Consider the following 16,556-nt stretch of genomic DNA (forward strand, 5'->3'; position numbering starts at 1 on the left):
CAGCACCCCGCCCGGGACGGTGCGTGGGGGGAGCCTGCGGTGGGGGTGCAGTGCTGGGACCAGCCACAGCGGGGAGCCACCCGCCCTGACCGGAGGTGTCTGGAGCCTGGGGTAGAGGACACGGCGGTGGCCAGGTGGGGGCTGGGTGGGAGCAGCAGCTGCTGTCCCACTCACGGCCCTGAGTGTGTGGCTTCCAGCCCGTGGACCAAGGAGGCTGCTCCTGCCACAGCATCCTTATCCCAGCCCACTGGGAGGGAGGAAAGGAGAGGGGCAGGGTGAGCTTTGCAAGGACGAAACCAGAGACCCCATCTGCCGTTTCTGCTCACATCTAGGACCTGGTGGCGTGGCCACGGCTCAAGGCAGCAGGGAAGCTGGGAAATGAGCCAGGTGCCCACAGCAAAGGGCGGGCACAGAGCTCAGAGAGACAGCAGGCTGTGCCCAGGAACCAGGCATGCACCCCAGGCTTTCCAGGAGGGGAGACCTGGGCTCAGCATCCACCTGGAAGATGCCAACACGGCAGGTAAGAGTGAGCTAGAGGTGAGGCAGGGCCCCAACTGGGGCCGAGCTGGCAGGAGGCGGCTACCGTGGAGGCTGGGTGACAGCTACCTCGAGGGCCGAGGAATCAGGAGAACACGAGTGTCCATCTCCACGACTCCATGGGTAAGAAGGGGCTACACCACGTGCCCAGAATTGCTCGTGTCCCATCTTCCAGGAACGAGGTGAGTTCACGTCGAGGTTCAGTGGGCTGAGCCCCACCCCTGCTGGTGCCTCCTCAGGACCCCGTCTCACTCCAGGTTTGGTGGTTGGTAGTACTGCTCCCACTTAGACCGATAAGGATGCTAGGGCTCTGATGTGCTCTAGCCCAGGTCCCCGGCCCACGTGCAAGACAGCCGCTGCCTCCCCGAGGTGCAGGTGGTGACCACCCAGGTGCAGGGTGCTGATGGGACTCCGAGAACTAAGCCACTGGCCGGGGGGTGGGGGGCTGGAGTGCCTGAGGGCAGCTTCCTGGCCCCAGGGCCCCCCCCCTGCAGAAGTCCCTGCCTGAGGCTGTGCTTCAGACTTTTACCAAACTGAGAATTTTTATGCTAGTAGAGTGCTCCAGGAATGAAGGCTGCCCCTCGCCCTGGCAAGAGCACTCCTAACTTTGTGACGGCACCCTCACTCCTCCTCACTCTGCCGCATTGAGGCAGACACTGAAAGCTATGTAGGAGTTTTCCAGGTGGAGGAGCAAACATATGCATGCCTTTTTTTTTTTTTGCAGGTGGGAAATTATAGGATGGGTTAAAAAAACGTATATCTTTAGGTAAGAGCCAGGACTAGGGCGAGGCAAGTGAGGCACTCCCCTCAGGCACACAAGGGTGCACCAAAAATCACAGTCATTAAAAATAAGCAATAGTTTAATGTAATACTTTACTTTTAAATCAAAATTAATTAATGATGAACTTTCAAAGCAGGATTCCTGGTTGTCTTTTGCTCCAGTCCCCCGGGACTCGGCACAGCACGGTCGGTCGGCTTGTGGCCGCTGCCCCGCCGGCAGGCCCTCTTCGCCCTTACACTCCACTTTACGTACACGCCGTTTTTCTTTTCTGTTTTTGCTTACTCTGTTAACGGTTGATCTGTTTTTCCCAATGGGATCTTGTGATGGAATAGAATGCATATAATATTTCCTAGTAAAATGTATGGAAATTTTTGACTCAACAGTGTTCACTTCGAGGAGGCCCTGGGCTGAGGGTAAAACAGTGGCTTCCATCCTCAGCACCCCCTGGACTGATACGCACCACAGCCAGTGGCTGAGGCGGGTGCAGGGAGCCAGGCCAGGTCTGCTTAGCTGGGGCCCTGCGCCCCAAGGTGCAGGCTGGGCTGAGGCCCCACGGCGAGCCGTACGAGCAGCTGCTCAGTAAGCGAGCTCAGAAGCGCTGCCTTAGCTCACCTGAGGGCAACCACCTCTGGCCCCACGAAACCTCCCAGGGCCAAGGGGAAACCCTGTCCCCAAGGGGAGTCTGGTCATCAGAGGGGCTGCCTACTCAGACCCACAGACGCGGGGCCCTGACCCGAGCTCCCCCGACCCTGTCCCTGGTACACAGGCTCCCACGGTGAATTCAAGCTTTATTGCCGCCTCCGCCCAGGAAAGCATGCGAGGAGGGGCCAGGAGCAGGTGGGACGTGGGAGGGAGGCCCTAAGAAACGGCCCGCCAGGTTTCCCTGAGTGGTGCCCAGCCCCAGGGTCTTGGGGCTGGTTTGTGCTGCGGGAGAGGCCTCATCCCCAGGTGCCCCTCCCCGGGGTCCCCAGGCACAAAGAGGAGGGGAGCCCCGCCGAGCGCCTACCGGCGCGGTGACGCCCCGAGCTCACAGACCACATGGCGCGCAGCCCTCAGCAGTCCAGGCCGACAGACGCCAGCAGGTCCTCCAGCGCCCGCAGCTGCCGCTCTGCCTGCTCCATGGCGCTGCACGTCTGCGCGGTGCTGCCCAAGTGGAAGCGGATGTCGTCCACCAGCGGGATGGAGTCCGTCTCCTGCCGGGCCGTCACGGCCGCGGCCTCCTCCTTCACCGCCTCCACGAAGTCCTCCCGCTCCAGCAGCTGCGGACAGGCCAGCTCAGGGCACGCCCGCCACCCACCCTCAGCCACCCCGGGCCCACGCTCACCTTCTCGATGACCTTGGCCATGTACTTCGTGCACTGGTCCTCCAGGCGCGCCAGGCCAAACAGCTTGGCCACGCGCCACACGCCCACCACGCTGTCTTCGTCCAGCAGCTGGGCCAGGCCACGGCCACACAGCTGCTTCAGGCCTGGCAACAGGTACATGTCAGCCACACTCAGCACGTCGTAGGCCAACTCGGGAGGCAGCTGTGAAGAGAACGGAGGTGAGGAAGGGCACCCGAGACTTAAGAATGGGGTCCACGGGCCGAGCCAGGGGCTCACGTTGCAGGCCAGCTCTGCCCCGAGCCCCACAGCCAGAGCCCATGTTTCCCACCTGCTGTGGCAAGCACGGCCTCCAGAGGACGAGGGAAGCTGGGTGCAACTTTCACCCAGTCCAGGCGGGGACACCTGCTTGGCCGTCACCCCGTTCTCTGGGAGCAGCTGTGACAGGGATCCTACAGCCCACTGACCCTTGTGGGAGGAAGTGTGCTAACCCTGCCCTGGGCACTCACTGCGGAGAAACAGGAAACGAACCCCCTTCCTCAGTCACCCTATCGCTACAGTGGCCAGCGCACACGCGCACAAGCAGGCAGTGCACACCTGCCGCCTCCTCACCGGGGGCAGCTGCCTCGGGGCAGCCAAAGGGCCCTGTGGTGACCCCAACACATCCCCACTGTTGCAGGAATTCAGGGTGACTGTCCCCGCCCACCCCGTGGCTGGAAAACTTGGGGACCTCAGGTGGCTACACTGTGTCTCCAAGTGCCAGGTGCTCACGCCACGAGTCTTGTCACTCATTCTTGCCCTGAAACCAGGGCCCCTCCACCTGACAGAAACGTTCACACAGGACCCACACTCCAGCCTCATGGAGAACAGGCCTCCCAGAGCCAGTCCAGACCTGGGCGCTCCCTCTAAGCCCCGTGGTGACGTGGCCTGTGTAGCCCCCCCAAGCCCTGCCCAGCGCGCACACCTCGGTGTCGTCACTGTAGACGTAGTACAGCACATGGGTGAAGACGGCGGGCGAGACGTCGTGCAGGGTGATGGCCAGGAGGCCGCCTGACGCCTCCAGCTCCTCGTTCTCGCGGAAGTGGTCATCCAGCAGGGCCCGGAAGTAATCGCTGCGGCCACAGAAGAAGGCCTGTGGGAGGCTGGGCTCAGGATGGGCCAAGACTTGTGCCTGGAGGAGCTGGCCCGGGGCTTAAGGCAGGGGTGGGGGTCCGGAGGGAAAAAACTTAGTACCTTGTGACAGAGGAAGCTGTAACCGTCCACTCGGAAGCAGACATCAGGACAGCTGCTGAAGCCGTCGCAAGGGAAGGGCAGCTCGCCAAGATCACCCTGGCGGGGGACAGCAGAGCAGGTGCCACCAGAGCAGGCAGGAGACGGGAGAGCAGCCGGCCCCGGCCGAGAGCCCGTTCTAGCTCATCCTGGAGGACGACCGCTGCCCCGCGTTGACTTAGATACAAGACAACTAAAGCAAGCAGGCTAGCTCAGAAAAGGGAAGCAACTGGGCTCTAGGTTTAAACCGCATACCCATCCCCAGACACGCCCCCTACCCACAAGCCCAGCCCAGGCGGGGTGTGCTTACCCGGAGCTCGGGGGGCAGGGCACAGTCGGCCAGCAGGGCCAGGTCCTCCCGCAGCCGGGGGTCTACCTGGGGGGGCTCAATGGTCAGCACCTTCACACACGTGCCTGGCTTGGAAGCCACTGTGGAGGGGAGAACGCAGCTTCAGGGAGCCGGGCGGCCCGCCAGCTGCTGCCTGAGGCCCCGGGCCCCAAGTCCTGGACACGCACACTCACACTTGGCCTCCAGGTCGCCGAGCAGGTCCCACAGCTGGCACTGCTTGGCCAGACGCTCACAGTCGCCGACATGCTCCACACCGACGTCCAGGCAGCCTGGGTATGGGTGCAGGGCTGGGGGGAGGCTCAGAGCCTGCGGGGGCCCTCGGCTGCCCCGCGGCCGTGCCTCGGCCCACCACCCGAGTTCTACAGGACCCGGGACAGACGAGAAGGGCTCCTCTGTGGGTGGGAAAACCCAGCCCAGGAGGCAGCTGGAACCACCCTGCACCCCAGGGGATGAGCCCCAGGAGAGAAAAAGTGGCGCCAAAGCCACGTCTGGGTGTGCTGCAGCCCCTCCCTACCCAGACCCAGGGCTCACCTGTGTACAGGTACTGCAGGAGGGCCCCAAAGGCCACGGGGTTGATCTGCAGGCAGAGACCGCAGGGAGACAAGGTCAGAGACAGCCGCTCAACACAAATTCCCTGCTCACCCTCTGCCCTCCCCATCCCCGGGAGGGACGCACCAGAGGGTGCCTGAGGACCACGACACTCTTGCCCTTCCATTTGGTGTCGAGCATGTGTGCGAAGTAGGTGCTGCGAGCACCCAGGATGCAGCGATGTGCCCGGAAGGACTTGCCGTGCACTAAGAAGACCACGTCGCTGTGGATGCCCTGCTCCAGGAGGCTGGGGGCAGTGGAGGGGGTCCTCAGCAGTGCCGCCCCCAAGTCCCCCCACTGCCCCCCCCCAGCCCCACACCGGCCACGCCCACCACAGAGCCTCTGTGCAGGGCTGTCTCGCGCTCAGTCTCACCGCAGCAGGCAGCTATAGTAGTAGTCCCGCCGCCGGTAGGAGGCCGTCACCTGCTTGTAGTCACGCAGGGCCCGGCGGATGGCCTCGCTCTGGGCCCCGTAGAGACAGCGCTCCCCATCGAAGGTGTTGGCCTCGCAGCGGGCTCCTGGGGACGGCAGGGCTGCCCAATCTGCAGGGCCATGGGGCTGCCCGCCACAGCTGGGGAGGGGCCTGGGGGAGAGGCGCAACTCCCCCTCCCCACCCCACCTATGGGGCCCGAGTCGCCCTGGGCCTGCTCGTGCCCCAGCATCCTCCCTGCTGGGGCCCAGGCACACGCCACACGCCACACAAAACAGACGGCTTGGAGGCCGGCCCTAATCTGTGCACTGGCAGTCTGGGGACACACCCTAGGCAGAAGAGTCCCCCGTCCTCACCTAACTGAGGTTCCTGGGGCAGAAAGACATACACAGGTTAGCAAATGACGTCAGGTGCTCTGAAAAAAAAGCTAAGCAAGATGAAGGGTGACAGTGGTGGCAGCTGCCACAGGAGAGGCTGTGGAAGGTCACTGTGGCAGAAACAAGGTGCAGAGACGTGAAATGAGTGAGAGCCATGCCAAGACCTGGGAAAGGCCTTCTGAGCAAAAGGAACAGCAAGTGCAAAGGCCCTGAGCGGCACGTGGGGAGGCAGCAGACGGCTGGCGGGGCGGGAGGGGGCGCCTGTCAAGGAGCAGCTCAGGGCAGGCCAGGTTCTCTAGCTCATGGGAAACACAGCAGGGAAGGCACTCAGGCCAGGAAGCAGGTCACACTGGCCGTGGGGCATGCCCACTGTGGCAAGGACAACACACGGTAGAGGACAGGGAGGGGCAGCCGCAGGGACGCTGACCCGGGGCTGCGGAGCTGAGGGGAGAACCGGCTCTGAGGGCAGAGCTAAGGGCATTGCTGACGGGGTGCGGGACTGAGAGGGGATGCCAGGGCCCCTGGGCACAGCCCACGTCCACCGCCCCACCCAGCCCTGCCCTGCGCACTCACCGTTGGCTAGCAGGTAGAGCACCAGCTCTTCGTGTCCACAGAGGCAGGCATAGTACCTGAGGGGGAGATGGGCGGGGCAGGGGCGCTGTCAGGCCTGCAGGCCCCGCCCACCCTACCCACCCCCTGCCCCCCCCCCCCGGCACTCACAAGGGGGTGCTGTCCCACTTGTCCCGCACATTCACCTCCACGTCTCGCTGCTCCAGCAGGTACCTGGGCAGGGGAGGTCAGAGCCTAGGTCAGGATGGGTTTGGGGTCTGGAGAGGAGACCTGCGGAAGGGGAAGGAGAAAAGCCTCCCCAGGTGAGGGCAGAGACCAGAGCAGGACAGGCATTTAAGGCAAAGGAGCCACGAAGAGTGGATGTGGGAGCCCCTGGGCGTCGGAGGCCCCAGAGCTGAAGAGGCTGAGCATCTGGGCTGAAGGCTGAAGGGAGGGAGGGAGGGAGGGGGGGGAGGAGGAGGAGGAGGAGGAGGAGGGGGGAGGCCCTGCCTCCACCCGAACCCTCGGGCTGCATGGGGTGGCAGGTTAGCCTTCCCAGGGCAGAGGAACTGGAGGTGGACAGGACGACCAGGAGACTTGCAGGCGTCCTGGCAGCGTGGAAACGAAAAATGAACAGATTATATAGAAGGCGGAAGTCAGGAAACAAAGCAGCAGAGGAGACGGGTGAGGGGAGACCACGAAGAATGGTGATGGACAGGAACCCACTTCGAGGAGACGCCCAGGTTGGATCTCAGAGTGCACCACACTTTGGGGGCTACCAACTAACTCCCAGGTGTCACCCGACCCTGGGGAGGAGCCCGGAGAAGCTGCGGGGCTCAGGAAGTCCCCGACTGGCCCAGGGGAGGGCGCCAGGGGAGGTCGGGACCAGGGAATGGGGGAAGGAAAACAGGTGCCTCATATCCCACATCAGCAGCCCCCTCCCCTCCCCGTGCGGCCCGCGGAGCCAGCGATTGCAGCACCCGGGCTGCGTCAACCGCAATTAGGAGTTCCCGAACTTCTGAGAACAAGAGGCTGGTTCCGGGCCACAGGCGTTCCCAGCGCGGGGTCCGCAGCTCATCAGAGGAGCCACGTAGGGGGCGTCCCAGGCCTGCCCCCAGGGTCTGACCTCCGGGCCCTTCTCTTCTCTCCGCCCCTCTCCACCTCCTCCGGGCGTCCGCGTGGCAGTCCTCCCCTCCGGGACTCCCGGAAAAAGTCACGCCAGCACCCGACCCCCGCGCCCCCGCTCAGAGAGCTGCCTGGACCGGGGCGGTCCTGCTTCGGCGCCCGGGCCGCCCCCCACCCCCACCCCGGCCAGGCGCTCCGCGAGCGGCCGACTCACACCCTCCTCGGGGCCACGGCTCCTCACCGCACTCGGCCCACGTCCCCCTTCCTGCAGCTGGAGAACAGGTCGCAGGTGTCCATGGCGCGGACGTCCCCGACCCCGGCCCGGCGACCCCAGGGCAGCGGCGAAGCCCCGCCGGATATAAACACGCCGCGCCGCGCCGCGCCCCGCCCGCTCCGCAGCGGCGCCTGGCGCCCGGAGGACCGACCCGGGATGTGCCCGCCCCGCCCCGCCCCGCCCCGCCCCTTAGTCCACCGCCTCCGCTTATCACACACGTTCTCCCCCCACTCCGCCCCCAAGCGCAAAAACCAGTCGCGCAGGCGGAGGCGCGGGGCCCGGCGTGCTCTCCGGGCGGCTTTAATGGGGTCCCGGGGCAGCCCCTCGGGGCGTCGGGTGGGGACGGGGATGGGGCCGAGGTGCGTCGTGAGTCGGGGGAAAGCGGGGACCCCGCGCCGAGGGCCGGGCGGGGCACAGCCCCTCACAGGTGCGTGTCCTCCTCGAATACGTCCGAGTCCTCGGGGTCGCGCTTGCCCCCCATGAGCGCGCTCCAGCCCCCCGGGCCGTTGACGGCGCCGCCGCCGTTCAGGCTGGGCTGCTTCTCCTGCATCTCCGACTGGCTGTCGCTGGCCACGTCCAGCGTGGGGTTGTCGTGGCAGCCGTTCTCCACGAAGCGCAGCTCCTCGCCGTGCGACTGCGGCGGGAGGGGCCGCTGGGAGAGCACGCCGGGCCCCCGCCGCCCCCGCTTCATCCCTTCACCGGGCCTCAGGCCGGCGGCCAAACCGCACGCAGGGAACCCCAGCGGACCCTGATGGACGCAGGCCCTTTCGGCTCTGGGTCCTTTCTTAAAATGACTACTGACCCTGCACACGGAACAGACCCATGGCCTCCCTGACACCATCTGGTCCCTCCCGCCAGCACCGACCCCTTCTAAAGGGGCTCATGGGAAACAGGAGCTTTGTGCCCGGGCCCCTCCTTTGCGGGGAGCCGCCAGGCTGCTGGAGCCTCCTGTTGACGCCAAGCCCCCAAGCCAGGGCCTGTCTGATGAGGCATCCACAGGAGCCCAGGCCTGCAAGGCCGCCCGCCCCCCAGCAGCGGCCCTGCGGGTGCAGCCAACGTCCGGCTCCCTGCACGTCCAGCACCTAATGCGAGGCCGGCGCCCTGCAGAGGGCAACTGGGGGCCAGGCCCTGCACTAGCGCCTCAGCCGCAGTCACCCCACCGGCAGATGGGGACACTGAGCCTCAGATGCCTGAGCTGGGCACCCCCTCACCGGCACCACCGCGGCCCAGCCCCCTGCCCCTGAGCTCCACGCTCGCTCACCACGTGTTTCAGCTTGGGCAGCCGGCGCTGCCAGCAGTTATAGAGCAGGCCGAGCACGATGATGACGACGCAGATGGCGCCGATGGCCACCAGCACCACAAAGAGCGTCCCGTAGTCGCTGCGTACCTGGCTGGCCCGCGCCTGGCAGCTGCCGGTGGTGGAGTAGTTCTGGATGCCAATCTGGGGGCGGGAGGGCCCGGTTCCTTAGCCGAGATCCTAGGGTGCCAGGGCTCCCCACAGGGCCCTTGGGGTCGGAGCTCAGGGACGGGGAACAGGCTTGCCCGATCTCCAGCCCACGCTGCCTGAGGGCGCCTCCACCCCCAGACTCCTCACAAGCCCTGCTGCAGGCGGCCTTTGGCCCTAAACCCACCTGGTGGTGGCCCTAACCCCCCACTGAGGTTGGCCCCATGCCAGCAGTCACAATCCACACGGTCCCCACCAGCTTGAAAAAGGACACGAGCAGTTGTGAAGCTCTCTCCTCACATTCTCCACCACACACCGCAAGGAACTGCAGACACAGCTTCTACCTTGGGGGGCAGGGGTGTCCCGGTACCATTATGGCCATTGTGGGCCAGAGAGAGTGCACGTCCTCGGCCACCCCCAGTCTCCCAGCTTCCCCCCTCTTCCCACTGGAGTGGTCACCAATGTCATTTAGCGCCCAGCACCCCCGACACTGCGTTGTCTCGAGTGGGCGGCCTTCTCTGGCCAAGTGTCTGCTCTGTCCCCACCGGGTCAGGCAGACACTCTCCACAATCAGCATCTCGGGTGGAGGAAAGCAGGAACGGCGAGGTGCCGTGATCAGATGACAGGCGCCAGGGTGAGGGCGCCGTCCACTGGCTCCGGCGCAGAGACCTGGGAGTCCCCTTTCTAAAGCCAGGTATTAGCTCTTCTTCCTGTGAACCACCTGTATATTTCCAGCACTTTCTCTATTCTCTTTTTAAGTTACCACGGCTCAGGTCTCCTGCTAGACTCACCACCAATGCGCGTGCTAAATCTGCCCACTAACGTATGTCCAAAGACCCAGCATGCCTTTCGGCCGAATCAGTCCGAATGAAACGTCCGGAAAAGCCAGAATACCCAGGGGAGGGGAGAAGCAGAAGGGTCTGTAAAAAAGGTTAAACCCCACTTTCCACCAGCCCCCCAGTGTTCGTGAACCCCAAGTCTCACAACTGGACCGGCCCCCGTGGCTACCCAGGTGGTGTAGGTACAGCATCACGGTGAAAGGCCCAGGCTCTTGAATCTCTCAGGCCTGGTCCAAAGCCTGGCTCAGCCACGCACTCGCTGTGCCATTTTGGGCAGGTCACCTCCCTGCTCTGGGTTTCAGCTCCCGTCTTAAATGGGGCACCTATGGTACTCAACAGGGGGCCTTATTTACTGCTTACAACCCCGGGGTGGTGCTCAGGGCCGGGTGAGAGAACCCAGTCTGGCACTCAGCACACTTATCAAAAAGCCGCAAACCACCACGGAGGCCACCCCCAGCCTGGCGTGGACTAGATAAGGAGGTGGGGCCTCAGCTCTGTCAACAAACACTGGAGGGCTCTCAAGGGACTTCCCTGGTGGTCCAGGGGCTAAGACTCCACACTCCCAATGCAGGGGGCCTGGGTTCGATCACTGGTTACGATACTAGATCCCACATGCCACAACTAAGAGTTCACATGCCACAACTAAAGATCCCTCATGCCGCAACTAAGACCCGACACAGCCAAATAAATACATATATAAAAAACAAACTAAAAACACTGCAAGGGGCTTCCCTGGTGGCGCAGTGGTTAAGAATCTGCCTGCCGATGCAGGGGACACGGGTTTGAGCCCTGGTCCGGGAAGATGCCATGGAGCAACTAAGCCGCGGAGCAACTACGCCCATGTGCCACAATTACTGAGCCTGCACTCTAGAGCCCGCAAGCCACAACCACTGAGCCCACGTGTCACAACTACTGAAGCATGCGCACCTAGAACCTGTGCTCTGCAACAAGAGAAACCACGACAATGAGAAGCCGCCGCATCACAACAGAGTAGCCCCCGCTCGCCGCAACTAGAGAAAGCCCGTGCACAGCAACGAAGACCCAACGCAGCCAAAAATAAATAAATAAAAAAAAAACCAAACAAACAAATACTGCAGAACTCTTGAGAACTAAGGGGACTGGTAAGGCCCCTGGATTCCAGTGAATGGACGGGGCCTGGAGGACACGGGCTGTCCTCAAGAAGGGAGGTGAGGAACTGCACTTCCTCCTCTGGGGAAGGTGGATCTGGAGTAGAGGTCGGCCAGCCTGTCTCCTCAGCCCAGGTCCCTGGGGCTGGCCAGGTGGGCGGTGGACTGCCTGGGTCGCCCCACCCCACCCCACCCCGGGGCCCCCGAGCTGGCCCAGCGCCGCGACTATCAGTGGGGAGTGCCTGGTGACACTTTCTTTTGTGCCTTTGGGAACTGTGCCACGTTCTCCCCACCCACCAGGCTTCTGCACGAGTTCGAAATCTGCACGATTTCGCTTTTCTGCCGTCCACCAAAGAACTCCGCTTACCCTCCAAGATCCCCTCGGGGGGCCCCTCCCTCTGCATCCTCTCCTGACCACCTCCCTCCACGGCTTGGGTCTGCGCCTGCTGTCGCATGTCACACGCACCGCAGCTGGTAGCTCCGTGCTCCTCGGGAGCTGGGCCTCGGAGACCGGAGACAGGAGCTGTCCAGAGCTGCTTCAGGCCGCACCCCGCCACGCAGGCCCTCACGCCTCAGGGAAGGCAGCCCCGCCCCAGAGTTTTAGGGGTGCAGGGAGCACGGCCACGCTCTTACCTCCACCAGGCTCCTGCGGATGTCGCCCAGCATGGAGAGGACGTCTTGAGTGGGCACCACCCCTAGGGAAACGCACCATCAGCACAGCCCTGGCCGCAGAGCTGCTCGGGCTCCTGACCCTCGGACCCCATCTGAGCCTCCGAGCCTCACTCCCCAGCGTGGAGCCCACACCGACCATGACCCGTACCTGCTGCCCACCCGCTGGCCCCTTCCAGAAGCCACACCCACGGCCCCTCCCCCACCACACAGAGTACACGGGCCTGCGCCTCCCTCCCGACCAGGGTGCACTCATCCTCCTTCTCTCCAGAACCCAGGCCTGTGGGCGTCACTGAGCCCTGAACCAGGCAGTCCAGCTGGGACTCAGCTTGCCCTCCCCACAGCCCCCACTCACCCTGCTCGCCCACCAAGGTCATCAGCAGGTGCCGCTCCTTCTCGCTGGGCTTGCTCAGGGAGATGTGCCAGTCCCCGTGGCGGCTGCGGCCGTGGCGGGGCAGCGCCTCCTCCACCAGGGCCAGGAGCTGCAGCCCCCGGTGCCGCCGGAACACCTCCTGCGAAGGCAGAGAGAAAGCCCCGCGTTCGGTGAGGGGTGATGCCCCCTGACCCCAGCCTCTAGGCCTGGGCCCCTCTGACCCGGGAAAGGCCAGCGGGCTGCCCAGAGTGGCTGCTCAGGGACCTCTGGGGACCACGGAGGAGGCTGTGACCCTGGCCTCGGGGGACAGTGGGCACAGGAAGACCTGAGTCCACTTGGTCCCTGAAGGCATCCAGGTGCCCCCTCCTGCCTTGGCCTCTTGCACTCACGCGGGGCCTGGTGTCCAAACGTGTCATGTGACGGACGAGTATGTCGGGGGGGAGGACAAGAGAGTGCGCGTCAATACAGCCACCGAGGTGGGAGGCATCCTCCCCAAACTCCCCTCCGCCTGTCACTGGAGAGACAGGGCTCAAAGCTGGGCAGTCAAGAAAGAGTCTGCTGTAGAGAACGAAGGTGTGGACACCGAGGCGGGAAAGCGGGGGGTGGGGATGAACTGGGAGATTGGGGTTGACATATATACACTAATATGTATAAAATAGATTAAAAAAAAAAGACGCCTGCGTCCTCGCAGGGTGCAGCGGTGCCCAGGACAATTAGCAGAGATGGCCATAATGGTAGACCCCTGGCCGCAGGGAGGGGCAGGAGAAGGGAAAGGAGACTTCTTTCCCATCTGGCGCTCTTGTGCTGCTGAGATTTCCTTCAGCTTGTACACAGGTAATCACACAAAAACAAAAACAAGAGGCTGGCAAGAGGCTGGCACTGAACAGGAACTTGGCACGGGGCAGGAGGCCTTGCCTCTGGCTCCCAGCCCGTCACTGTCCCTTCCTGGCCCGTCTGGGAAGAGGCCCTCCTCTGGCCGGGTCCCCCGACCCCTGGCCCCCAGCAGCCCCTCCCTCCTGTACGTGGGCTCCTATCTCCAATGCTCCCAGCCGCGGGGCTGCGAGCCAGGTGTCTCTGCCCATGAGACCCAGGCGTCTCTCCAGGCCAGCCTTGTGGGCTCTCCTTTCTGCTGGGGCCCAAGCTAAGGAGCGTGGCTGTCATGCTACTGACGTGATGAAGGGCCTTGTTGCCATGGCAAGTGCCCAGTGCAGGCTCTCACGAGTGTTAGGCTCAGCAGCCTAAGAGAGGCCTGCTCAGTTCCACACCTGGGAGAAGGCTGGTACCTGGAGATGGCCCGAGCGAGCGGCTCGGGAAGCCCCAGCTCCTGAAATGGCCGCTACCGTCCGTGTGTGCGCGTGCAGGGGAGGGGCAGCCGCGCCTGAGCCCTCCTTGGGGCGGCGCCTCCCCGTGTGTGTGGGGGCTGCAGCCCTGTGCGCCACCGCCTGCGCACACCCCCCATTTTCAGGGTCCAGACGTTTGCCTGGCTTAAGCCCTAGACCCACAAAGTCAGTTCTGGGAGGGTCTGATGACTAGGTGTCTCATACATTCATTCTGTAGATGGGAAGTGAGTGTCAGTGGCTTTGGAATCAAATATGGACTCAAATCTTGGTTCTGCCATTCATCGGCTCTGGGACCTTTAGCAACACACTGCACCTCTCTGAGCCTCAGTTTCCCCATCTGAAAATGTGGGCATCGGGCCTAAATCCGTGGGCCTACTGTGAGGATTGAAAGGACTTATTCAGGGCTTCCCTGGTGGCGCAGTGGTTGAGAGTCCGCCTGCCGATGCAGGGGACACGGGTTCGTGCCCCGGTCCGGGAAGATCCCACATGCCGCAGAGCGGCTGGGCCCGTGAGCTCTGGCCGCTGGGCCTGCGCGTCCAGAGCCTGTGCTCCGCAACGGGAGAGGCCACAACAGTGAGAGGCCCGCGTACCACAAAAAAAAAAAAAAAAAAAAAAAAAAGAAAGGACTTATTCAGTCATAGGTGCTGGGACGACTGGATATCTCAGCAGAAAAGAAAAAACATACCTGGACTCATAGGTCACACCATACACCAAAGTCAATTCCAGATGCATTTCAGATCTAAAGCTTTTAGAAACAAGCATGGCCTTGGAGTAGGCAAACATTTCTAAATTGGACCCGACGAAACCACTAACCATGAACGAAAAAACTGATAAGTTGGAGTATTTTATGATGAAGTTTAAAAAAATTAAGAACTTCCATTTATCAGAGGGTACTATTAAGAGGGTGAAAAGGCACCCCACAGGGTAGGAGAAAACATTTACAATATGTATACGAGACAGAGGTTTCATATCCAGGACATATAAATAATTTACAGACATCAATAAATAAAAAGTCAGATAACCCAGTCAATAAATGAGCAAAAGATCTGATGAGGCACTTGACCAAGAGGCTAAAACACACATGAAAAGCTGTTCAACTTTGTTAATCATCAGGGAAATGCAAAGTAAAGCCACAAAGTAGTGCCACCACACTACATACCTCGCAAAATGGTTAAAATGAAAAACAACACCGATGGCCGGCAGACGCGGCAGCCCCAGAGCACCCGGGTGCTGCCACGGTGTCACTGGCACAGTCACCGTGGAAAGTCGCTGGACGGTATCCAGGGAAGGTGAACGTACGCATACACGCTGACCCCACGGCGCCACCCGTTGGAATGTGCCCGAGATGTCACAGGAAGACAAATACTGTGCGATCCCACTAACATGAGGGGCCCAGAGCACTCAGATTCACAGAGACAGAAAGTAGAAGGGTGGCTGAGAGAGGGGGGAGATGGAGTTGTTTAATGGGGACAGAATTCCAGTTTCTGCAAGATGAAAAAGTTCTGGAGATCTGTTTCACAATAATGTAAATGTACTTAACACAACCGTACACTTAAAAATGATTAGAATGATAAATTTTATGTTAGATTCTTTTACAATTAAAAAATCCACCGTAAAAAATAATATTGACTAATTCGGTGGATGTCAAGTATTAAATGAGAATAACAAACCAGACAAAAACAGGGAAAGCTGAATGAAAGCTATAAGCGTCTATGTGTTCTTTGGGAAAAGAACAGAGACATTAACTTTAGACTTCATTGTTCAAGTATGTGCCCCCCAAACTCCAGAGTCTCAAGTCCCCATGAAAGCCATGAGAGCTCCTTGAAGAATGTTGATTCCGTGTCCGGGGAAGGGAACATTCAAGAACAGCCTGGAACATCCTTGTGCACAGAAAGCAGGGAAACTAGCAAACACTAAAGGTTGGTCAAAAGGACTCAGAAGCCAACTCTGAGTTGAGGCTTTCACTGGCCAAAGATGGCGTTGTAGGCAACGCAGGCTGCCTGCCACTCAGTTCCACAAGGATCAAGTCTTAAGCCACTGCAGTCGCTGACCTACACCCTGAGAGGAATGCAGGACGAAGCATTCTGTGTCTGGATATATGGGCCCCCAGAGAGTTAACATGTATACTAAGGAAGAATGGCATTGACCCCAGATTCCTGCACTGTCCCACACACAGAAAAGCACTCAAATCATTAACTGAGACGTCTGGTCCTCAAGGCCAGCAGTGACCTTTCCCTGAGGTCTCCGCTGCATGCGTCCCCTTCACCGAAGTTCATATGTATCCTGGCTCGTCCACCCGAGAGGCTGTCTCCCAGGCCACCGTCCTCAGTCAGACCCTGAATGAACTCGACTCACAGCCCTTACCTCGTGCTTTATTTCCAGTTAACAGAGTGAGCATCAGTAAGACTAATAACTGCACTGCCCTGGATTGAAACACACCAATGACGTTACAATCTATCACTTTATAAAGATGCTGGGAAAAAGAGAACACCTCGTTGGTCACTTGTGGATTAAACGTGCGCATGTACTTTCACTTTTCTACCAAACACACTAAGCAAGAATGAAGGTTTTTTCTTTTAAGGTCTAAAACCACAAAGACAAAACCACAACAAAACAGCAGAGGAGACAAGAGCCACAGCATGTGATCACCGGAAGCGGATGGATGAGTCAGAGTTTCCCAGTTCAGCAAGCCCGAGAGAGCCAGACGCTGAGCCAGGCGGGGAGAGCTGAGGAGCACCCAGACTTCTCGCCCAACTTGCCAAACGCTCTGGATAAGCGGCACTGGCTCCCTCTGGGAGAGAGAATGGAAACGGCACCAGCACAGGACCACACTGAGAGTGTGTTTAAGAAGCAATGGACCCCTAGTTCCCCCTGACACCGCACAGCTGACCAACATCCCTTCTCCCTGCAGAAGACGGGACGCTTGTTCTTTAATGATGGTAAAATAGAGGGTCTCTGACCTTGAGGACACCAGACCCAGCCGTGGGAGGGGCTCACACTGCGAATGGGTGCGGTGAATAAACTCACCCATCAGGCACGTGTGTCCTAACACAGAAACACAGCCCTCTCCCAAGCTGCTCCCAGAACCCTGGCGGCCAGCCCCATACCCTCCCCGAAGGACAGACGTTCCTTTTTCCAAGAACCTAATCACCCAAGAGGAAGGC

The 16,556-nt window shown here is 61.1% G+C and overlaps 2 protein-coding genes across 18 annotated transcripts in view; both read right to left on the reverse strand.

The window, feature by feature from the left end:
- Positions 1–1,284: 1,284 nt before the first annotated feature.
- ABTB1 (ankyrin repeat and BTB domain containing 1) lies at positions 1,285–7,727 on the reverse strand. 14 transcript variants are annotated; one of them, XM_060023173.1, is made up of 13 exons: positions 7,568–7,715; positions 6,373–6,435; positions 6,226–6,281; positions 5,219–5,363; positions 4,933–5,092; positions 4,789–4,834; positions 4,425–4,616; positions 4,219–4,337; positions 3,873–3,968; positions 3,604–3,771; positions 2,643–2,843; positions 2,325–2,577; positions 1,285–1,635 (listed from the first exon to the last, which is right to left on the reverse strand). In XM_060023173.1, the coding sequence occupies exons 1-12, from the start codon at positions 7,621–7,623 to the stop codon at positions 2,371–2,373; spliced, it is 1,509 nt and encodes a 502-aa protein (XP_059879156.1). In that variant the 5' UTR covers positions 7,624–7,715; the 3' UTR covers positions 1,285–1,635; positions 2,325–2,370. The 14 variants fall into 14 exon arrangements, with proteins under 14 accessions (XP_059879156.1, XP_059879155.1, XP_059879166.1 ...); XM_060023172.1 differs by having other exon boundaries at positions 1,285–1,667; XM_060023183.1 differs by having other exon boundaries at positions 1,285–2,577; positions 6,408–6,435; positions 7,568–7,727.
- Positions 7,728–7,870: 143 nt separating this feature from the next.
- Positions 7,871–16,556, reverse strand: part of PODXL2 (podocalyxin like 2) — a 40,578-nt gene continuing 31,892 nt past the window's right edge. For 3 of the 4 annotated variants that reach the window (XM_060021526.1, XM_060021523.2, XM_060021524.1), the window contains 4 exons: positions 12,035–12,191; positions 11,644–11,705; positions 8,862–9,041; positions 7,871–8,234 (listed from right to left, as the gene is read on the reverse strand). In XM_060021526.1, the coding sequence (XP_059877509.1) occupies positions 8,022–8,234; positions 8,862–9,041; positions 11,644–11,705; positions 12,035–12,191 (612 nt within the window). In that variant the 3' untranslated portion in view covers positions 7,871–8,021. The remainder of the gene's footprint in view (positions 8,235–8,861; positions 9,042–11,643; positions 11,706–12,034; positions 12,192–16,556) is intronic. The other variant, XM_060021525.1, reaches the window with a different exon arrangement.

Source organism: Delphinus delphis, chromosome 10, assembly GCF_949987515.2.
Source record: "Delphinus delphis chromosome 10, mDelDel1.2, whole genome shotgun sequence".
Classification (NCBI taxonomy): Eukaryota; Metazoa; Chordata; class Mammalia; order Artiodactyla; family Delphinidae; genus Delphinus; species Delphinus delphis.